Source organism: Filicampus tigris, chromosome 6 (genome assembly GCF_054856515.1).
Source record: "Filicampus tigris isolate MCC_2025a chromosome 6, RoL_Ftig_1.0, whole genome shotgun sequence".
NCBI classification, from domain to species: Eukaryota; Metazoa; Chordata; class Actinopteri; order Syngnathiformes; family Syngnathidae; genus Filicampus; species Filicampus tigris.
This window is the reverse complement of record NC_141222.1, coordinates 27,225,481-27,248,109: the sequence shown is the minus strand read 5'-3', so window position 1 is coordinate 27,248,109 and position 22,629 is coordinate 27,225,481. Positions and strand designations below refer to the sequence as shown.

The 22,629-nt window shown below is 42.6% G+C and overlaps 3 protein-coding genes across 4 annotated transcripts in view; 1 reads left to right on the top strand and 2 right to left on the bottom strand.

Moving 5' to 3' along the window:
* cacng2b (calcium channel, voltage-dependent, gamma subunit 2b) overlaps positions 1 to 3,088 on the bottom strand; it is a 33,963-nt gene extending 30,875 nt beyond the window's left edge. The window contains exon 1 of the mRNA XM_086033706.1: positions 2,730 to 3,088. Within this exon, the coding sequence (XP_085889832.1) occupies positions 2,730 to 2,940 (211 nt within the window). The 5' untranslated portion in view covers positions 2,941 to 3,088. The remainder of the gene's footprint in view (positions 1 to 2,729) is intronic.
* An 8,101-nt stretch (positions 3,089 to 11,189) lies between these two features.
* LOC147146545 (protein CutA homolog) lies at positions 11,190 to 15,512 on the top strand. Its single transcript, XM_086033580.1, has 7 exons — positions 11,190 to 11,232; positions 12,197 to 12,271; positions 12,386 to 12,534; positions 13,629 to 13,688; positions 14,281 to 14,326; positions 14,411 to 14,460; positions 14,542 to 15,512. The coding sequence occupies exons 2-7, from the start codon at positions 12,209 to 12,211 to the stop codon at positions 14,639 to 14,641; spliced, it is 468 nt and encodes a 155-aa protein (XP_085889706.1). The 5' UTR covers positions 11,190 to 11,232; positions 12,197 to 12,208; the 3' UTR covers positions 14,642 to 15,512.
* Positions 14,955 to 22,326, bottom strand: sstr3b (somatostatin receptor 3b). 2 transcript variants are annotated; one of them, XM_086033576.1, is made up of 3 exons: positions 22,177 to 22,326; positions 17,165 to 17,921; positions 14,955 to 17,086 (listed from the first exon to the last, which is right to left on the bottom strand). In XM_086033576.1, exons 2-3 carry the CDS (start codon positions 17,888 to 17,890, stop codon positions 16,523 to 16,525), a joined length of 1,290 nt encoding a protein of 429 aa, XP_085889702.1. In that variant the 5' UTR covers positions 17,891 to 17,921; positions 22,177 to 22,326; the 3' UTR covers positions 14,955 to 16,522. The 2 variants fall into 2 exon arrangements, with proteins under 2 accessions (XP_085889702.1, XP_085889703.1); XM_086033577.1 differs by lacking the exon at positions 22,177 to 22,326 and having other exon boundaries at positions 17,165 to 17,688; positions 17,779 to 18,123.
* Between the last annotated feature and the right edge of the window lie 303 nt (positions 22,327 to 22,629).

Genomic DNA, 22,629 nt, shown 5'->3' with positions numbered 1-22,629 from the left:
GGATAGGTGTTAATGACTCAATCTCATTTTCTTTGATGTTTACATATAGGGGCACAAATTGATTAAGTGTCTTTAATATTTACAAAAAACACGGTGCCCTGGGGACTAAATGGTCATTGATGTTTACAAAAACCTGTGTGTTGTCTGTTGAATACACTACGTAGTCTTTGATGTTTTTCCAAAATGTAGGTGTACAGTATTGAAGACTGAATTGTCCTTGATGTCTACTAAAAATAGGTGCATTGAAGACTTGTCCTACAAAAACGCACGTTAGGTGTATAGAAGGCCCAATATTATGCGTTAAAAAAATACAATGTACTAAATTGTCTTTGATGTTTACAAAAACGTGTGTGTACGGAAGACTACATTGTCTTTGATGATTACGAAAACGTAAGTATTAAGACATCAGCATTGTCTTTAATGTTTATAGAAAATGTAATGGATCGTGGATCTTTGAAAAAAGTTTGTTTCATTTGAAATATTCTTCATGCACTGAAGACTACAATCGAGCAAATTTTCAGTCATGTTTACAAAAGATGCAAAAGGGCTGAATTTAAGATGTGTTGCTGCCGTTTTGAGACTCTGGTGCGCGGCTAGCCTTATTTGAAGGAAATGAAAGGAGCCACTTTCATTGGCCGTGATTAAAGTCAGCCGTGATCACTCCCACAGCGGCGCTGCCCTCACGCTCGCAGAGCCGCCAGCTGCTTTTTGTCCGCGAAATGAACAACTAACCTGTCACAAAAATGCAACCCAGTTCTTTTACCTCTTAAAAGCATACACAGTAGGTGTATATCTTGAAGATTCTAAATTTGCTTTGATGTTTATAAAAATATGCACTGAAGAACGACATTACATTTAATGTGTCCAAAATGGATATGTGTAATGTGCATTGAAGACTTGAAATTGTCTTTGATGTTTACAAAAACTTGTGTGTTAGGCACTCTTGAGGACTCTAAAATTGCGCATGAATTTTGCCTGCGTGTTAAAAGATAACGCCGTGTGCCTGGAGGACGGGGGCGCAGGGGGTTGTCTCTTGTCTCTCTCTTCCTCAAAGAGCTCACCCCGGTTCTTCCCTCTCGTCGCTGCGCAGAGTTCCTGACGAGAATGTCGCTTTTAAAACATTCCAGAAACATGCGGGAGGAGGAGACGACGATGCGGTTGTTGGGGGGAAAGAGCTGTGCCAGCAGGTTTCCTGTCGTTTGCCTCACGTGACATCGCGGCCAATCAGACGAGGGCCAGACATTGTGACAGCGGCTAACTGTTGACGGGCGGGATCGGAAATCAAAATGAAATCACGTAAGGATAAACATTTTAAAAATGGCTTTGAAGTGGTCTTGATTTATATTTACGTTAGATTTACGCTCAAAGGAAAGTGTTATTAGGTATACGATGTAATGAGATCCAACGCAAAAAATGTGTACGTTTGGTGCATTGAAGTCTCAGTTGTCTTTGACATTTCAAGAGACGTGCACAGGAGAAACTAAATGGTCTTTGACAAAAGTACATAAGTCGGACCCTATTAAATCTTCTGAATTGTGTTTGATGTTTACATAAATGTTAGGTTCCTGGCTAGTCTAAATTGCGTTTGACGTTTATGCAAACCTTGTGTTTGAAATCCTCTCAATTGTTTTTGATCGGTACATAGCATATAATCTTTATGATTGAAAACCTGTATGTTGGGCACCCTAATTTGTCTTTAATGGTATCCGCACCAAAAAATGGAATGTTGGCACCCAGGAATCCTCTCAAATGTCTTTGATATTTACTTACAACAACTTGTATGTCAGGCTGAATGAAGCTTCTCAGTTGTCTTCAATGTTTACATGGTAAATTGCCTTTTATGCTTAAATACTCATGTTGGGTACAGCAAAACCTCTAAAGTGTCTTTGATCCTCCACAAACGTATACTTTAGGCCTGCTGAAGCCCTTAAATGAACTCGTATGTACCATATAAAAAAAAGGATTTTTGATGTAACCCAAACTTGAAGGTTAGGACCACTGAAGGCCTTCAATTGTCTTTGATGTTTACAAAAACTCATGTTGGGAACATCAAACACCGTAAAGTGTCTTTGATGTTAAGTTTGGGAACTTGTACACTAAGCACAGTGAGACCCATAAATTGTCTTTGTTTACCAAACTAATGTTGGGCTCTTCCAAAAACCCAACGTGTCTTTGATACTATGCAAACGTATATGGTTCGGCTTGTTGAAGCCCTTCAATTTCTTTGTTCCTGACAAAAACTAATGTTGAGCACATCAGAAACCCCAAGATGCCTTTGATATTACCCAAACTTGTACGTTTAGTGTGTTTGATATTGAAGAAAACCCGCATATTGAAGGCATTAAATCCCTTCAAGTGTCTTTAATGTTACCCAAACATGTATGTTAAGCCCACTGAAGCCCTTAAATTGTCTTAATTTTTACAAAACCTGATTTTGGACACATCAAAATCAAAGTGTCTTTGATGTGACCCAAAATTGTACGTTAGACCCACAAACGCCCTTAACTTTTTTTTTTTTTACGCTGATAAAAATTCATGTTGTGCAACATCAGAAACCCCAAAGTGTCTTTGATGTTGCCCAAACTTGGACGTGGAAGTCTACAAAAACCCGTCAGTCAGTCTTACCGAAGCCGCGCAAATGTCTTTGATGTTTTGTAGCAACCTAGGGTACATCAGCCCCGTGACCGGCGCCATTGATTGCCGGAACGGTGCGGGCGATTGTGTCTCACCTTCCAGGCAGCAGGTCCTCCAGAGGCCCGAGTGCGTCATCACCTCCTCGTTCTTCTTGCTGGTCTCGTTCTCGTTGTTGCTCTTGATCTTGCAGACGCCACGCGAGTACAGCCAGTAGTCCGTTCCCACGGCGATGGTCATGAGGCTGAAGGCGGCGAAGGCCCCCACCGTGGTCAGCAGCATCTGAACCCCGCGGTCAAACACGCCCATGTTGCCGCATTCCACGAAGGGGGGGCCCCCTTTCCTCTTCACGTACAGGAAGTAAATATTTGTGAGTTTGCGTCGCCACGCCAGCTCGGAAAAGGGGGGGTGGGCGGCGGCGGCGGGCGGGCGGCGGTAGCGGGGGGCCGCGGGGGGGGCGGGGGAATTAGGGGAGCTCGGGGGAAATCGTATGGTTGGTTTTGGGTGGGGGGTCGCCGACCAGGTAAGAAATAAAAGGAACCCTTTAAAAGGGGCTGGGGTGGGGGGTGATTTTAAGGGGGGGGGGGCAGTCAAAGAGACGCCAAAGTGGAACAAGTGAGCGACCTAAAAAAAAAAAGTTGATCCCACAAGAGGGGGGCCTACTTTGGAAGCCCTGTAAAAGCCGAACCCCCAATAACGGGATCGGGGCCTCGTTTGTGAACGCAAAACAAAGCTAATCTAGCACATATACACAACACACACACACACAGTAAAAACTTTACAAGCTTGCACATGGACCGACATACGGTTCTGGAAAACGTGCCACCTTAACATCAGGCTGCGACCACTCGGTTGTCACTTTTGACGCCCCCAACAAATGACCCCCAAAATACCCCCTTAAATCAAATATGCTATAGAACTCTATGGGTGCGAAACTGCCATTTTGAAAAGAAGCCCACCATTGACGCCCCTCACCACATGTCAAAATAATCCATCCAAGAAAAGGAGAAGCTGAAGATGCAGATCAAAGCGCAGCCTGCTTAGTTGCTTGGCCTTCCTCCTAAAATTCTGGTCCCCGGTTTCCATGCGGGCTCCTGGAGGGGCGCATCCAGGCGGAGAGCAGGCCGGGCATCGGCGCTCATGCAGCCGGCCGACGGAGCGCGGAGGCGGCGGAGGAGGAGGAGGAGGAGACGGTGGAGATGGTGAAGGGTTAGCGGGACGACGCGCGAGCCTTGCCGCATCCAGAAGGTCCTCAGTCGGTCACCGCACGACGGCGCGTCCCGCTCAAAATCATCCGGCGTCTTTTCTCTCCACCTTGATGATTTTTTTTCTTTTTTTTAATTATTATTTTTAATCTCGCTCCAGCGACATGTCAATCCGCGCGGCTTTCTCGCTCGTCTTCTCGCCCGAGCTGAGAGGAGAAGAAGAAGAGGAGGAGGAGGAGGAGGAGGAGGAGGAGGATGTTTGAAGCCGAGGATGAAAAAAAAAATCGACACAAGCGAAGAGGAGGAGGCTGGCGGTTCATAAATAAAAATGTCCTTTTTAACAAGTCAGCGCATCTAAAATGACGTTTCGTCCCAGTATCTTAGCCATTCTCAATGTATTCATAAGTATTTTTAGAAATATTATAGAAATACAAGCTAGTTATAAAAAATATTTTTTGTTGTTTTTTTTATATTAAAAGAAAAAGGTTGGACGACACTTTTTGTGCAGTTCAATTGTTGGCTTGAAGTGCAGCGGAGAGACAGAGGACGATTGATGAAAAGTGGCCCTTCTTTGCCATTCTTGGCAACCCTTTTTGTTAAGGGTGCTAAAATAACGCATCCATTCTGTGCCCCGTATTGGTACCCTTTGTTTGGTGTTCACAACCACAGTGGTCCTAGGCCATTTTGTGCAGTTCCATTGCTGTTGTGCGGGTACAAAAACTTTTTGGTCTGATTAGTTGCCCAAGCACATTGGTAGTAGGCCTAAACTTTATTTATCTTGTTTGTTTGTTTGTTTGTTTGTTTGTTTTGCAGTTGCTGTTGTTTAGGATACCAAAAGAACAGATCGATACCATACCACTTTTTGGTTCCCTTCTGGTTGATGCTGTGGCACATAAAGGGGTGAGCTTGACTGTTGGTGTACCAAGAACAGTAATAAGTAGGATTTTTTTTTTTCCTTTATTGTTGTGAACAGTCACAAAGTAACAGATCCACACTATATCAAGGTACCCACTTTGCACTGTTCCACTGTTGGAATCGGGAGTACCACAAACCCAATCTATACTGTACCACACTTTTTGGGACCCTACTCAGTCGTGTTAACGCGTTCCCTGCCGCCTCCTCGCGGTGCTGAAAACGGACAGCTCCCGGCGCGTCTTGCTCCGCGATTGGCTGCCAGTGTGGTCACGTGACAGAGATGCACACACATAAAGCTGCCCGTGCAGCGCGAGCTGTGGCTGGCTGGCCCGCAGCGACGCTACATTACACTGCACTACACACTACACTGCACACACTTTGTATGTTCTCTGCTCACATTGTGCCACACATGAAGGCGCATGCTAATAGCTAGCGGGTGCGGCGCTTCTTGTTGTTTTCGTCGTCTTTGTGTTGCTTCATGTTCAAGTGTCCCAATGGCCTGCATGCAACTACCAGGCTTCGGGACGTTTCCCCTCTCTCTTTCTCTCTCTCTCTCTCTCTCTCTCTCTCTCTCTCTCTCTCTCTCTCTCTCTCTCTCGCTCTCTCTCCATCCATACGCCCTAATAGCTAGCACACAGGTAATATTTTGTAAACGTCAATGATAAATAAAGAAATTTCGAGTTGCACAAACCTAACATACTTTTGTACACAACAACAAGGAGAAATTTTGGTGTCAGTGAACGTAAAGTGAAAGAGAATGTGCATCTTTCAGTGACCCTGCCGAGGGTTTTTCGCAGAGCTGGGCATCCCGCCTATGTGACGGGTCGGTCCGCCTATCCGCCTATGATGGATGCCCATTTTGTAGGCGATAGAGGGGAAACTTTAAAAAATGGTCAGACTAAGCATAGTCGGAAGCCCATTTTTTTTCCTGTCCATGCAATCGTCTATTTTCACAAACCTAACATACATTGGGAAATGTATGTGTTTTTGTAGACATCTAAGACAATTTGAGTCTGGGGCAAACCAACGCACCCGTTTTCATAAATATCAAAGACATGTCTAGACATGCACCAGATTCTGCAAATCTGCCAATTTTGAATTTTCAGCAAAGCGTATGAAAAATTTTGTGAACATGATTGAGAAGTTTCTATAAACAACAAAGACATTGGTGAGTGATTTACTTCATAACTAAATTAACTTGTGTTTTAAAAAAAAAGTCAACAAGTTAGTCTTGTGTTTTTGCAAATACCAGAAAATTCAGTCTTTTAACCTAAAACATTGAATGAGAAACTGTTCTCAATTGCCTTACCGAGGAAAACAAAGAATATTTTAAAAGAAAAAAAACATCAAGACAGTTAATAAAAGAAAATCTGTAGATGATTTTGTAAACATCGAAGACCATTTGGTCTTGATCCAGCTTTGCGATTTTATAATATCAAAGGCATTGTATTCATTAGTCACTCAATTTAGACAACTTGAGTGTTTTGTGCTGTGCACATTTTTATTAACATCATATTAAATTGAAGGTCTTCATTGAACATTGGCTGAATATGCAAATATTTGAGACAGTGAAGTATTTAGCATGTTTGTCTTTGACGCTGCTGCGTATCTGCACTCCAGTGAGAGTGAATTCTCTGACTGGATGCACTGTGACGAGGCTGTGAGTTGACCTCCCACACACACACACACACGCGCACCCACACGCACACACACACACACACATGGCGTTAGCCATAGCCGTTAGCTGTGGGCTACGCGGCGCGCTACAAAGGCTAGCGCACATCCTACACAGCATTTGAAAGCTTTTGGGCTTCAATAGCTACAGTCTCCACTTTTAGCCTGGAGAGGCAGCGTTTAAACTCCAGTAGTTGACGTCCCACACGCCCGCCCAGGCCATCGAATGCAGCCTCACGCTCATACTGTGTCCGACTTTTGTATTCAGTAGTGGTGAATATCAATTGGCTCGCCATGATATGGAGTCAAAGGAAATTTGTTGTGCGCTAACAGTTTTCGGTTTCATCCCGCCGTTTGGGTTAAGTTTGTGTTTAGGATGAGGGTTGGGGTTCGTGTTAGATTCGTTCTGGACTGAACTGGGCCTTAAGTACCAAACAGAAGCAGAGCAAAGGGACCTCAGGCAAGTGTGAGGATTCAAAAGCAATGCAAAAATTTGCACCGATTTTGCTCAACAGTTAAGTGTACCACCTCTTTTTTGGGACGTTCAAAAAAAAACAAAAAAAAAAAACACTTCAAACCGAGAACATTTAGTTGCACAGTATCACTCCATTAGGAATAAATCATGCTAGCAAAACAGCAGCCGTGGCTAACGTCGGCTCATTTGCAGTGTGAATTCTGGCTTAGTTTTGTTCGCGCTGATATTTTTGTGAAGCTGGCTGTGAATATTCTCCAACGACATACTTCGATGATCCCCGGCCATTAGGAATGGCCACCTTTGAGAATCTCATTCGTGAGGGGCGGAGTTTTGGTCGGAGGAAGGAGGATTAGCGAAGTGAGCCTATTTTCAGATCTTGCAAGCAGTTTGCAAACTGCAAACTTCCTCTTTAAGTTTTGGATGAGGGCTGGGGTTCGTGTATGAGATCATTTTATCAGAATACACCTGGAGTTAGGTTCAGGATTAGGGATAAGGGTAGGTTTTGTCAGTTATTTTAAGGTTAGGGTTGGAATTAGCAGAAGGACCAGGTCTCTGGTTTGATTGCTACAAAAGCTGAGAGTGTATTTCCTTGTGTCGTATGTATTAATTGTAAAAAAAAAAAAACAGTATGTGGTGGCCGCTCTTTGGGCGTGTTTTTATTATGATATTGCGGCATCAATAATCAAGTTGAGTTTATCCCCATGGGCGCTGGCTATCGCTGCCGTCCGCCGGGCTAAAATGTCATTTTGTAGAATGATGAATATGGAAGGTGGCGGTTCAAGTGGTGACGAAGAAACAGCTCCCTCCTCTTCCTCCTCTGGGGTCTAAAGGACATGTTTAACATTCTCCTCCTGATCATCCTCCTCATCCCGCCACTTTTTCCGCCGTGGACGCAGAGGCTGGGAAATGCCTTCCATCATGGCAGCCGCCGCTGCGTCAAATGCCTCGCGGTTGCGTTCGCTTCCGAAGGTCAAAAACAGGAAGACGGTTGACACGGGTAACGCGCACAAACAACGCTAAGTCAGTCAGCGGCGTGATGGATGATGATGGATGGCTCGACTCGGTGATGAAATCGGATCGAGGTCCCGAGAACGAATGCAAATATCCATAACGCTAATGGCGGGACTGCAGTCTTCTACTTCTGTGGTCACCTTCATCATCATCATCAGAAATTCCACCTTTTGGGAGGCAAAACAAAAGTTTTTTTTTCCCCCCCTTGGCAATACCAAAAAACATCTAAGTCTTCAACAAACGTACGTTTTGTCAATGAAGAAAAAAAAAGTCAGTAGTGGCTGAGGTGCAACCGCGACATATATTTCCTTCTACTGAGGTGACTGATGAATAACATTAACATTACATAACATGCACAACTGTAACATTAAAAAAATGCCGCTCTAGTAACTGATGCTGACTTTTACACTTGCAATGTCATAGAAGAAAACATTTGTGTAGATGTCCACCGTGGTAACTGATACACAAACTCTAAAAATAGTTGGGTTAAGAATAACCTAATTTGGATTTTTTTTTTTTTTTTTAATGGACCTATCCACTACTTGGGTCAATTTGACCCAACTTTCTAGGTTGTTTTTGCATAACACGAGCACAAAACTTGGACTGTGTTGTACGAAAGAAAAAAAAAAGAAAGTGGGTCAAATTGACCCAATTAGTGGATCGGATCGTTTTTGACCCAAATTGGGTTATTTTAACTGTTTTTAGAGTGTAAATGTGACATCAAAGACTTGGCAACTGTAGTGACTGATGCTGACCTTTACACTTGAGACATCATAGAAGAAAACAAGATTTGTGTAGATGTCCACCATGGTAACTGATACATAAACTCTAAAAATAGTTGGGCTAAAAATAACCCAATTTGGATAAAAAAATGGACTGATCCACTACTTGGGTCAATTTGACCCAACTTTCTGGGTTGGTTTTGCATAACACAACCCCAAAACTTGGACTGTGTTGTACCCCCCCCAAAAAAAGAAGTGGGTCAAATTGACCCAATTAGTGGCTCGGATCGTTTTTTTTTTGTTTTTTTTTTACCCAAATTGGGTTATTTTAACTGTTTTTAGAGTGTTAATGTGACATTAAAACCGTGTAGTGACTGATGTACAACTTTTACATTAAAGACTTGGCAAATGTAGTGACTGATCCTGATTTTGAAACAAAAGATGTACTAGAAGAAAACAGCATTTGTGTAGATGTCAACTGTAGTGACTGATGCATAACAGTGACATTAAAAACTTGTCCACCGTAGTGACTGAGGTGCAATTCTGACATGAATATTTCATATTTGGCCATTTTTGAATTACTTTCCATGGTAGTGACTGATTCATAACATTGACAATAAAAACTTGGCCACTGTAGCGACTGATGTGCAATTTCGACATCCAAGTTTTTGAATCGCTGTCCGCTGTATTGGATCGGATACGCATCGACATTGCAGACTTGTGCATATTAAACAGCTTCTTAAATAGAGGTCAGGTGCACTGTAGTGACTGATGATCAACATCAAGACTTGCAGCTTTTGAATGTGGTTCCACTGTATTGTCACTCCCAGGTGCTTCCGTCATGAACAAATAAACCCATCACACATTTTTCTTTCCCTGAATGAGACCAAAGACTGAATTTGGCGGCGAATGAGACACAAAAGCAACAAGTTCCCCGGCGGCCCTCCAACGCTTCAGGATGAAACAACACTGCGGAGCGCCACATTCTAAAACAGAGGAAGGGTGGGGGGACGAAAGAGGGGACGCTGCAGTCGGCGTCAATGTCCTCTGCCACGCAGCGTGCACTTAAAGGGCCGGCGGCGCGGGCTGATTAGAATGCAGAGGAGGACGGCTCTGCCGCAAATTGAAAACGTATTGATTCTCCTCATGCTTGGAGGAGGAGGAGGAGGAGGAGGAGGAGGAGGAGGAGGCGGCGGCGGAAGAGCTAATGGAGAGGCAGAGAGAGGGAGGAGAAGAGGATCAAATCTGCTCATAAAACAATAAAGAGCCGATGTTTGCTCACACACGCAATGAGTGTGTGTGGGGGGGGGGGGGGGGTCGTGGTCACCATGGCAACGCGGCCATGCAGGCGCTGCGTATACGTGTGCGTGTGTCACGTCCAGCTGTGGTGGCGAGAGGCCACGGGATGCCGACGAGGGAGGACGTACAGATGTGCTGACTGCACAGTTTCCATGGGAACAAGCATCTCCCCCCCACCCCCGCTCCACCACCTCCTCCTCCTCCTCCTCTCACCGCCGCCATCACTGCAAAAAGCATCCGCTTATATGTCTTTTCGTGTCTTTATGTGCATCCGTGTACTCGCAGTGCGGAAAGTAAATCTTTTTACATGTGCATGACACACACATTCTGCTTAATTCAAGATGGAGGCAATGAGAGGAGGAGTGTGAATGTAAAGGCAATGTTATCAAACAGAGTGGCTGCACACGTGCCATAAATCAGTGTGTGTGTTGGGGAATGTGTGTTTTTGTTGATGAGCATCAAGCGCCCACTAAATGCCACAGACAAGTCCCGAAAGGGCGCCGCCCAGTGGCCGTTACTGTCATTGCATGTTAAATAATGGTCGTGACGGCCCATTGTACAAACTCAGGGTTCGGTTGAAAATAAAAATAAAAATCAACACACTATCAAAATAATGTCGTTATTTTGAATTGTTTTCTTTAAATTGTTTTTTTAGGTTTTAGATTTTTCATGTTTCCCCCTGAGATAGATTTTTTTGTAGTCTTTTATATGCTTTGTCCGAGCAGTGACGTCTTAAATATTTTCATTATTCATTGCCAAGAGATGTAATGTGTTTAGAACACTCAATTTGTATTACAAAATAAGTAATAATAATAATAATAATAATAATATTATTATTATTATTATTATTAATAATAATAATAATGAACTAATTTGCCATTAAAGTGCTGTAATTAAATATATTGATAAATGTTGTCTTTTTAAATAAAGGTTTACCTGCCAAAATTAGTTTTCATACGTGGGAAAATGTCGTAAATGAACACCGACTGTGGCATATCAATTTTAATAACATTATATATGTGTATGATTTGTATTTTTAGATAAAGTTTCGTTGACCGGATGTCTTGCTGTCGGTCTGAAGATGTCCTTTATTTTAAATTAAAGTAAAAAAAACAAACAAACAAACAAAAAAAACAACCTAAACATGTCGTACATTAATACAGATTTTGTATTTTTACATAAACGTAAATGACGACGCGGTTATTTTTTAAAAGTCTGAGTGTGTTGGTTTCCGTCCGATCGACGACAGTTGCCACACTTTACGGTAGTGGCCACGCTCGCTGGTATTTGTCAACAGCAGGTAAGTTGACACGCACATAAAAACACACACCAAATATCGACTTTTATCTTAAATTATGTGATTAATAATGCATGAAATTAGGCTCCATGAAAGCCCTTTACTAGGCCTCGGCTAATATTCGCTCACCACTCATTTTAGACAAAAGACAAGAAGGAGGAGTGACAGACGTTGAAGCTAAATTTCCTACGGGACATCTGGATTTTTTTTTAAACGTGTCTAATTCGTTATAAATGCAAATTATGAAAGCAAATGTGAAAAATAAACATAGCCACGACAAGTCCCAATAAAATAATAACATAACGTTGCTGGTTGTGTTTTTTGCCGCAGCGTTGCTGGTTTTGTGTGTGTAAATCACATCGCGCTTGGCATCCGCAGATTCGCCGCTTTCGAGATCCTGACTGCCCACGTTTAATATGGGTTCGGTAAATCAATCAATCAATCAATCACATTTTATTTATAAATCCTTGCATTGCATCACATTTGGGATACCGATTGCACCCTTCAACATTTCGAGCGTATCCAACTCATTTAAAATGGTTATTTGAAACGATGATCAAACGACATCGCACTAATGGAATGATTTCGAGGCAACCAATACTACCGCGGTCTAAAACTGTCTTTAATTTCAAACAGTTCAATTTCTGTGACCAAATACAGCGTAATAATGACAAAATTCTGCATTTTGTTGTAAAGTATATAACTCTGTAACCACAAACTAATATATATCCAGAGTCAAAAATATAATTTTGTGACAGATTATAATGTTTTAATGGCAAAATGTTGCATATTAATAGCTAAATGTATCATTTTGAGACCAATTTTGGAGTTTTAATGGCAAGTTATTACATTTTATGTGACTAAAGATTGTGTTTTTGTGAAAAAAAAAAACCCACTTTGTTTGTGGTCAGTGCCTTTTTGTGTCAAATTATCGTCATGAATGTGCTTGTGTCATTTCCCAACCAGGCGTGTTTGTGGCATGCGTATTGGACTTCCCCGCGTTGAGGTGCTGCAAGGTGGATCTTGCCTAGGTTGGCTTCTGGTTAGTATGTAAAAGCTTTATAATCCATAAGACCTTAAAGGTTGTGTGTATTTTTTTGGGACTTCTTATAAAGCGTTAGATCATGTGACCTCATTTTCTCCTCTTCCTGGTCAGACGCTGCTGCTGAGCACGTTTATGTTCCAGCTGCTGAGGAGCGTGGGACCGAGGGCGTTCTCCATGGCTTCTGAGACGTACACTTCGGGCGCACACTCGGCCGCCTTCGTCACATGCCCCAACGACACGGTGGCCAAAGACTTGGCCAGGTTGCCTTGCACGTTATCCGTTATCATCTTATTGTGTATTTAGCAGCAAGGAGAATTGCTTTCACTTTCAGTCAGTCTGACTGTTTTCAGTCAGATAAGCTGTTTGTGTACGAGTTTGGTGTTGTTGTGGCAGTTTGCACATCCTAAAGTGTACTGCCACGGTAAAATTCAATTTAAAAAAAAATGGAGATGAATTAATTTTACACCTCCACCCCAAAAAATAGCTATCAATTATTTGCTGGACGACTAATCTGTTGTTGTTGTTGTTGTTGTTGTTGTGCATCAAGATTTTTCAGTTTTTAGTTTTAAGTAGATGTTATTTGCAGAGCTAGGCATCGTCCCTCCGTCCCCCAGTTCCCCTCCTGCATGTTTAATCGACCCATGTGGTCCTGGGCCGTCCCTCGTCGGCGACAGCCAATTGGCATCGAGAACGTAATTTTCACGTCACACGCCGCCAAGCGAAGTAAAAATATCAAACAAAAACAAGTGACACGCACAGCGTGGTGATCAGTGAAATAAATCAAATATGGGGCACATGTCATTGTGTCTGGATTAAAAAAAAAAAAAAACATTTTAAAAATATTTTCCATATTTATACATTTAAATTTACAAAACAAATGTGTTTGGACTGGTTTGTTCATTTGTGTTTTACATTTTTTATTTTTTTTGAACATCTCATTTTATTACATACCGGTAATTCTGGGTTATACATTTTAATTTGAAGTCTTATTTTTTTATTTTATTTAGTAGATTTTATGTTACTTTAGATAAAGTGATATCCACCTGTAAATGATATAAATAAATATTTTTTAATTAAAAAAAAAAAAGTTCTTTTTGAGATTTTTCTTTAAACATGTTTATAGATCATTCTTTAGATATTTTATTGCTTTTTACATTTTCAAACAAGTATCAAATATAAACTAAATATATAATGCAAATACCCGTATATAAAGTTGCAAAATATTGTTGCTGCTATGATGTAAAGCTCAGTGAATACAAAACAGAATAAGAGTAATCCACAATAAAACGGTGAACGCTGCTCATTTGGAGTGGTGTTAATTTGTATTGTTTTGTGTTTGTATTGTGTCCCACAGAGGCATTGTGCAGAAGAAGTTGGCTGCCTGTGTCAACATTGTGCCCGCCATCACGTCTGTGTAGGTGTTGTGCACGCACACAACGCTGCTCACTCGCTTCGTGGCACAGTTGGTGGCCAGCTGTGCTTTCTAACCTCAGACATATAAAGCTTCGACGTAGCAAATCAAAACCCAGCTTTCCATCTCTCTGAAACATTGATTAATCAGCCTTTTATTAATGTCAGACAACCTGTTAATATATTTGAAAAATCTCGATATAGTCACATAATTTGATTTTGACAAGTGATTCTCAATGTGTGGCACATGGGCTCTCTCTAGTGGTACATATTTTTTTTTAAATCACTGCGTAAGTACAGTTCAGTTGTATTTAATTTTGTTGTACGATACAGTTGCAATGAATCTTTAAGAAGTTTTTTTCTTTAAAGTGTTCTCTAAGTAATGTTGAGTTTTTGAACTCACATATTGGTACCATTTTTAATTTGCTCATGCAATACATTTTAATTGAGGCATCGAGTGAGGATAAGCGGTTTGGAAATTGAATGAATGAATTAATCATTAAGTACAGTTTTTTATTTATTAATTTTAAATTTTCACAATTATTCTGAGGATATTGTGAGCTGAGGTCAAACTTTGTTGTTGTTATTATTATCAGGTACGAATGGCAGGGGGCTGTCCAGGAGGACAGCGAGGTTCTGCTGGTCGGTGTCTCTTTCAAAATAACAGAATCCAACTTTAAAAAGATGCACTTTGAGACATTTGACGCGTGCTTTCACCTCATTTAGATGATCAAGACTAGAAGCTCCAAGGTCCCCGCTCTCACTGATTATGTGCGGTAAGTCCTCAATTCGTACGGCGGCGTCCAGCAGACTCCACGTTGAATGATAAAGGTTGTGCCATTTCACGCCGCTTCCAGTAAGAACCACCCGTATGAAGTGGCCGAAGTCATCAGCCTGCCCATCGACCAGGGCAACCCGCCCTACCTCAAGTGGATCGCCGACGTCGTGCCCGAATGAGGACGCGTTATACACGGACGGGTGATTATTATGCTAATTACTCTTTCAAAAAAAAAATAATAATAAGACCGGTTGTCATCAATGTGTGGAGAGTTTATATGTTGCTCTCTAGGGTGCGCTGTCGGTCCTTTCTTTCAATTGAGTTCACAGAGCCACTCAACGGCCTATGTGATTTTATTCTGTACAAATAAATATGGTATCATAAAATGGCGGCTAGATATTTTTTACAAAAAAAATAAAAAATAACGAAACCCATTCGACAAACATTATGTCCAAAGACATAAATGATAAAACAATAAGATGAACCCTCCTGTTGTATTGCAAGTCAAATTGACCTGTTTTCAGAAATACATTTTTGATAGTTTTTTTTTTTTATGTAAAAATAAATGCCACCAAACAATAAATAAATAATATACAGTAAATTGAGGACAAAAATGAAACAAAATTAGGCCATCTGATGCTTTACACATTTTCCTTTTACATTTTCTTGAGTCACAGTGAATAATAATAGTTGTTTTTTATATACAGTACATATAAAATATGATGGAAAAGTCTTTGATTTACAAATCTTTGCTTTTGGGATGATGAACATGCACATCGTCAAATCAACCCGCAAACATGCAGCGGCGCCACATTGACTCGTGAACATTTGTGTTGGTCGCAAAGAGATCACAGGAGGAGTAAAGACGCAATATATAAATATGACACTAAAATCACAACATGTCACAGCAATCCCCGCAATGTACCGCCGTAAGCAATGTAGCCATGTAGAAACCTGATTGGATGCTTGGCACATCTATGGAAATGCCAAGACACCACTGCCATAAAAAACACTGAAAAGAGTACAATAAACTTGAATCCTTCATCATCATCATCATCTTAAGTCTCTCTTTTTTCATACCTCCCATGCAAAATTGTTTTATTTTACACGTGAAATATACATGCATATCTAGATTGACAACAGCCACACCAAGGTCCACTTAGTTTTAGCACTTAGCTTTAGCACTTAGCTTTAGCACCGACACACAATCGTTGAGTTGAAAGTGAAGTTTTTCCATATGTTTTTATTTGAGATATTACCCCAGACATAAATCATGAAATACGGGAGCGTATTGCTGCCACATCAGGAAAAAAAAAAAAAAAAGTTCTGTGTAAGGTGATAACGTTATCACGTTTTAACGTTGTAATGAAATTGGTTTGGCTTCCTCATCCGGCAAAACAAAATGAAGCAATTGGTTCCGCTTTAGGTCACTGGCCTATGCAGATGTGTGTGTTCTTTTGAAATCTTAAATCTTTTGAAAAACTTGGCCATATTGATATTTTTACAATATTGCAGAAGAGCAGCGTAGTTACGTGGCCTGTAACTTTGATTTCTAAGACACAAAAACGACTCAGCCAGTGGCCAGAACCGAAAGTCAAACTTATGTCGAAACATGATAACTGATTACATGGGTAAAATGTCAACTTGAATCTGCGTGTAATCGTTAAAACTTGAAAATGATCACGACTTCGGAAAAAAACAGTGGAAGCAACACCAGCAGATGACATGGAACCCCAATTTACAAGTGACTGTGCGAACTCTCAAGCGACGTGGATTCTTCTTTCAGACTCGGGGGGGATCTTGATCTCCAAATGAGATGATTTTTACAACATGGTTACGGTTTGAATGGCATTTTAAAGAAAGGGTTACAATGTCCACATTCGGGTCAGGATTAGGCTTTGACAATAAGGCTTTGAAAGTAGGGTTTCAAGCCTGGATTAGGGCACGACGGCAGGGTTTCCAATGTTGTGAGTCTAAAAGACACATTGAGGAGTTTCGCTTACACTCTCTGACGTGTTTGCCGAAGGTGACACATGAAGGAGATGTTTAAAACATGCTAGTCACAAACAGCTGATTTCCAGCGCCGACTTTTCATCTGGAAACTTTGGCTCTCCTTCCTCTTGTCCCTCTCCATCCTTCTCCTCCTCAGGAGTCCTCTCCCTCCCGGAACCTTCCGGACCTTCTATCTCGTTTTGTGACATTTTCGGCGGGCTGGCTTCCCGGCACTCGGCCCCCTCCCCCCGGCTCCCCAGCCCGCGCTCGGCCATACCGCCCCACTCCTCAGTGGGGCGCCGCCCGTCGGAGTCAGCCCTCTCGTGGCTGCGCACCCGGCGTGAGGCCCGGCACAGAGCCCTGCGGAACCCCCGCTTGAAGTTGTCGGACAGGAAGGCGTAGAGGATGGGGTTGGCGCAACTGTTGGCGTAGGACAGCGCCACCACGAAGAAGTAGAGGCCGCGGAGGTCGCCGGGCAGGACCACCAGGAGGTTGACGATGTTGAGGGCGTAGAAGGGGAGCCAGCACAGCACGAACACGGCTACCACCACCACCACCATGCGGGTCACCTTGCGCTCGGAACGACGGCGGCGCGACGATGTTGCCCGAGCGCGTTTGCCGACGCTGCGGACCTGAGAATAAGACAACGTGTTTAGAGGTAGTGACGAAACATTTGCGGCCACGTCGCCATTTCCGTAAGCGCTCCTCACCTTGATGACAATGAGCAGGTAGCACATGCAGATGACCAACAGGGGGCCGCAGAATCCCACCGCAAAGGTGTACACGATGAACGCCGTCTTCCACAGCTCGGCCGGCTCCGGCCACACGATGCCGCAGTCCCCGTCTCCTGGCCTCACGTCGGCAAACATCACCACGGGGAGCACCACCACGAAGGAGCCCAGCCACAGCGCCGCGCTCACCGCCTTGGCCACCGGGGGGCGCCGCCAGCGACCGGCCCGCGCCGGCTGCGCCACGGCCAGGTAGCGGTCCACCGACATGACGGCCAGGCAGAAGATGCTGGTGAACTGGTTGATGGCGTCCACCGTCATCACCACTCGGCAGAGGAGCGAGCCGAAGGGCCAGGAGAGGAGCGCGTTCTGGGCGGCGAGGAACGGGAGGCCCAGCATGAAGAGCTCATCGGCCACTGCCAGGTTGAGGATGTAGATGTTGGTGGCCGACGGCCCCCGGCTGTGGTTGACCACCACGTGGATCACCAGGGTGTTGCCCGCCAGGCCTACGGCGCACACCACGCCGTAGATGAGCGGGATCAAGACCACCACCGGGCCCAGGAGGGCCCCCCCCGACCCCGACTGCCCTTCATCACCTTCCTCCCCGCTGTAGTTCTGGGTGCTGTTGAAAAGGGACGAGGCGGCGGTGGAGTAGAAGTTCCAGCCGGACGAGGGGATGGCATCCTGGGTAATCGGAAGGAGCTCCATGGGGACGTCACCGGGGACGGTCGGCCAGCATCTGGAAAACCTCCGTGGTAAGGTTTTGAACTTGGGTTTGGGTTTCAAGGCGAGGTTATGCTTCGAGAACAGTTGGGGCACAAACGACCCGAATCGGGCCCAAAAGGGACCGACCTAACTTCTTGGGTTATTTATTTAAGACAGTAAGTTGGGTCAAAAGAATAACCGACCAAACAAATTGTTGAGTTCATCGCATTTGTTTGACCCGGTTTGGGTTATTTTTGAGTTGGACCAAAACCAACCTTTTGGGTAATTTATTTAACCCCAAACTTTGTTTCAAATGAACAAACAAAATGTTTTTGGCTTTGTTGTTAAAAAAAGAAAATAATTTTGGGGGGTTTTGGCCCTGAGTCTAAAAAGCAAACCCACCAAACAACCCAATTTTTTAATTTTTTTTTAATAACAACAAAACCCAAAAGGTTTTGTAGGTTATTCATTTGAAACAAAGTTTGGGGTTAAATAAATCATCCAAAAAGTTGGTTTTGGTCCTTTTTGACCCAATTTAGGTGATTGAAAGCAAATGACTAACCAAATGAATTGGTTTGCTTTGTATTTAATAAAAGGGTTGTTTTGTGGGGTCGTCATTCGACCTACTTCAAAGTAGAGTTTTGAAGACACTTTTTAAAGTAGGATTTTCAAGATGGGGTTCAAGTGGAAATTAGGGTTTTAAGATTGTTAAAGTTTCAAAAGAAGGATTTAAGACAGGGTTAGGTTTTGAAATTAATGTAGGGTTTCAAAGTAAGGCTTCAAGACGGAGTGAGGGTTCAAATTGGGGCTTCAAGACAAGGTAAGGGTTTAAGAGAAGGATTTTAACACACTTAAGATTTCAAAGTATAGCTTTAAGACATGCTTTGGGCTTTAAACTTAGGTTTGAGGACAGGATTAGGATCTCAGATAAGATACATTTTTAAATTAAATTTTCAAGACCAAGTTAGGGTAGGGTTTCAAAGTAGGGTTTTAAGACAGTGTTAGGCTTCAAACTACAGCTTAAGGACAGGGTTAGGGTTCAAAGTCAGGGTTTCAAAGTATGACCTCAAGTTGGGGTCGGGGTTGTAATTAGGGCTTCAATGAAAGGTGAGTTGCTCAAAGATGGGGATTAGGGTTCAAATTTAGGTTCTCAAGACAGGGTTGGCGTTGACACTATAAAAACAGTTCACCCAACTTTCTGGGTTGTTTTTGCAGAAAACGACCCCACAATTGAGTCGTTTTTGTGCAGAACATCTCCCCCAAATTGGGCTGTTTTGTACAAAAAATCAAAAAGGAGGTCGAATTGACCCAATTAGTGGATCGATCCGTTTTTTACCCAACTTGGGTTATTTTTGACCCAAGTGTTTTTGGAGTGTATGATTCGGGCTTTGGAGTTGTATGTATGTGTGAATGGGCGTACGTACAGATGTTTCTATTATGTATGTGAATAGATAGACGGATGAAGTAGAGGCTGGTTGAATGTTAAGGCGCTAATTATCTTAGCGCGTCGCCGCCATCACAACCAAAACAACCAAAACAAGGCTTGCTAATGGTCGCTACGCTGCGCGCAGGCACACCCGCAGCCTTCGCTTGTAATGGCCGATAATTGGTTGTTGCTCCGCTTGGAGCAAAATGTTCCGACATACTGTGGAAAAACAAACTCGGGAAAACCTGACCGAAAGGACGCCAGTGCATGTGGTAGACGGGCATTTTTTTTTTTTTTTTTTAACAAAAAACTTATTTGTACCAGGCTCGTAATAGTTTGGGGATTTTGCTTTATAGTTAGTATTTATTTCGTTTTGACTTTTTGGACGTTTTGATTTATTTACTGAAGATGATGAGTTTGAGATTTGAGCTTTTTATTAGTTTCAGTATTTGCTTTAATTTTTTCTAATATATGGAGTATTTGTGGAGTGCAAGATAAATAAAGGTCAAGTGTTGTGTAGAGTAAACTGCAATCCTCAAACAACTGATCGTCCTACTGTACGTACTAATGTGCTCTACGGACATACGGCAATACTGAAATAATTACATTTAAAATGAACCCCAAAAGATCATGTATGTCATTAACTGACAGTCATTTTCACTGCAATTATAGTTTTTGTTAGTTTCATAAGCACAAGATGTAGTTAGGGCCCAAGCAGCATCCAAGGTCCCTATTGTTTTTGTAGATAGTTACTATTCATCTTTAAAATGAATTTTTGAGGACCTAAACATCCACGAAAACTCAGTTTGCACACACATCGGGCCTGGCGAAAAATGTGATATTTTAAGATTGTCGTCAACTCTTACATAAAAATGGGTCTGTAGCGCCCCCTGTAGAGGTTTAACGGAGCCCTGTCCCGGTACGTTTGACCTCGGGCAACGATCCCCAATTAGCATCCGGCCCGTGAAACCAGCCCCCTGTGCCTACTCTTTGGCTTTTTTGTCATGACCAGAATTGGAGAGTCCAACAAGCAGATAAATGATCACAAATAGCTCACTGGGCCTCCTTGCCTCCACTGCCACGGTCGTAGCAGCGACATTGTGAGCAAACTATGTGATCATTGCTGCCATTTGGACCACGGGAGCTAGCGTTAGCTTTATGTTATGTTGACAGGTGACGAGCAAGTTGCTCGTCGCCGAGAAATGATTAGCCGTTGAAGCAAATGACAGGATTCCCGAACGCATATTTTTGCGGGGCAAAAAGTCACTTTGGGCAGTGGGAGCGGGAACGAGAACTACAAAAAAAAAAAAAAAAAAGACAACGTGGCATGCTGGGAGATTTCCCAGATCAAGCCCAAGCATTTTTCCTCCAAATGCGTCTAATCAAGTCATGCGCTCACACAATACGAGCAGATATCTCTTCCCGCAAGGCATCCCTCCTTTTGTACCCAAAGTTCACGCGAGTTGTTGCCGTAGCGACGAAGGGTCGAGACACGGACCCTGCGGAGAGATAAACGAGGGAAATCGTGGCTCCGCGCGAGTGATCGCTTCGAGCGGCTGTCAGATGAAGCTCCCTGATATTTGCTCATTGTTCCGACGCAGCGGTGGTGACACGATATATAGCCGAGCGCTGATTAACAACAGGCGGCCGCATCGATTTATGCGATTGGGCGGCACCGCTGATTGGTTAATCGGTGACAGGCAACAGAATGACAATGTGACGCACGGTGTTTGGTCGTCAACCCGCATGTACAAATAACTAACGTGGCTTGGCGTGTACGCACGCTTGGTGCAAGTCGATCCATCGACGGTGTCGTTGATTTTGATCAAGTCGACGTCATTATCCGATTCACATTCATGAAATTTCGATTGGTTCTCTCAGATGGCTGCGAATTGATGAGCACTTTCTCGGATTGACGGACATCAGCCTGCCTCGAAATAAACACCTGAATGGCGAGGTCGCGCGTTTGTGGCAATTTTGGTGTCACCTGCCTCAGACGAGGTAAGTGGATCAGCCAATCGTCCATCCAGCCTCAGCTGGGCGGAGCCCCTCAGGGTGGGCGACGGCAGCTGGGATGACGGCAGCCCCGAAAGGTCATAAATCCAAAAACAATCCACCGCTGCCCCGTCAGGGGATCATGCAAACGGCTGTTGTCTTCATTCAATAAAAGCGACTGATTGAATGTTTCCCATTCACGCGCACGCACCAGACATTGTCAGTCATGATATGCCGTCATGACAGTAATAAATAAACGATACATCACGTAGGAACACATACCCCCAAAAATGCATCTCCTTTGAAGATAAGAATAACATAATAATTTAAATGATTAATAATAAATGAAATAATGCATATAACAGAAATACATATTATATATGAATACATGCAGGGGTATATGTGTGTGTGTGTGTGTGTGTGTGTATATATATATATATATATGCATATGTGTATATATATATGTGTATGTGTGTATATATATTAATACATATGTGTGTGTAATATATATATATATATATATATATATATATATATATATATACATTAATTCAAAATAGCTTGTCAAAGAATACAAATAATTGAAATAATAATAAACAATTTTTAAGAATAGATAATATGCGCTTATTAATAGTGTGTACGACTGAAAAAAAACCAGACAATGTTTAATAAATAAAACAAGTCAAAGAAAACACAAACTATAAAACAACAAGAAAAAAATGTTTAATAAATAAATGCATGTGTGAATGATCAAATTCCCGCTTCGCTTTAAACCTGTCACCAACAAGTTCAGCATGTTTTTTTGTTGTTGTTTTTTTCTAAAATAATAATAATGATAAAAAAAAAGTAAACGGAGGCGAACACTTACCTTCCTTTGATCCTATAGCGAGTCCCTGTCAGGAAAGACAACTTGCAGCAGGGACAAGCGTGACGCTCAGAATGAAGATGCAGCGAGCCTCCGCAAACATTACCCTGGCTCCCCTGCTCTCTCCCAACCTCCCTTTACACACACACGCACACACGCAATTGTGACGCAGTGTACCCATCAAGCCGCCGCTGTAGATACCCTCAAAATCAATAGTGACAGCAACATGTTGTGAAAAGAGCTTGATTGCATTGTCAATGTCAACGATGAGTCCTAGTGGTCACAAATCTTAGTTCAAAGTTGTGTATTGTCGAGAAAACAAAATCCTGCATTTTCTTGAGAAAAAGAAACAACAATGTACATTTTCGAGATAAAAAGTCACATTTTCATATTTGGAGAAAAAGGTCAAATATGTTTGTGAACAAAGTTTTCATCTTAGGAGGAAAAACAAATTGT

Bases quoted from the DNA above. Each gene is read 5' to 3' on its own strand.
- LOC147146545 (XM_086033580.1), top strand. From the start codon at position 12,209: ATGCGTATTGGACTTCCCCGCGTTGAGGTGCTGCAAGGTGGATCTTGC. The intron at 12,272-12,385 runs GTTAGTATGTAA...CTTCCTGGTCAG, and splicing joins CTTGCCTAGGTTGGCTTCTG to ACGCTGCTGCTGAGCACGTT. The intron at 12,535-13,628 runs GTTGCCTTGCAC...TGTGTCCCACAG, and splicing joins GTGGCCAAAGACTTGGCCAG to AGGCATTGTGCAGAAGAAGT.
- sstr3b (XM_086033576.1), bottom strand. From the start codon at position 17,890: ATGGAGCTCCTTCCGATTACCCAGGATGCCATCCCCTCGTCCGGCTGG. The intron at 17,087-17,164 runs GTGAGGAGCGCT...TCTTATTCTCAG, and splicing joins ACCTGCTCATTGTCATCAAG to GTCCGCAGCGTCGGCAAACG.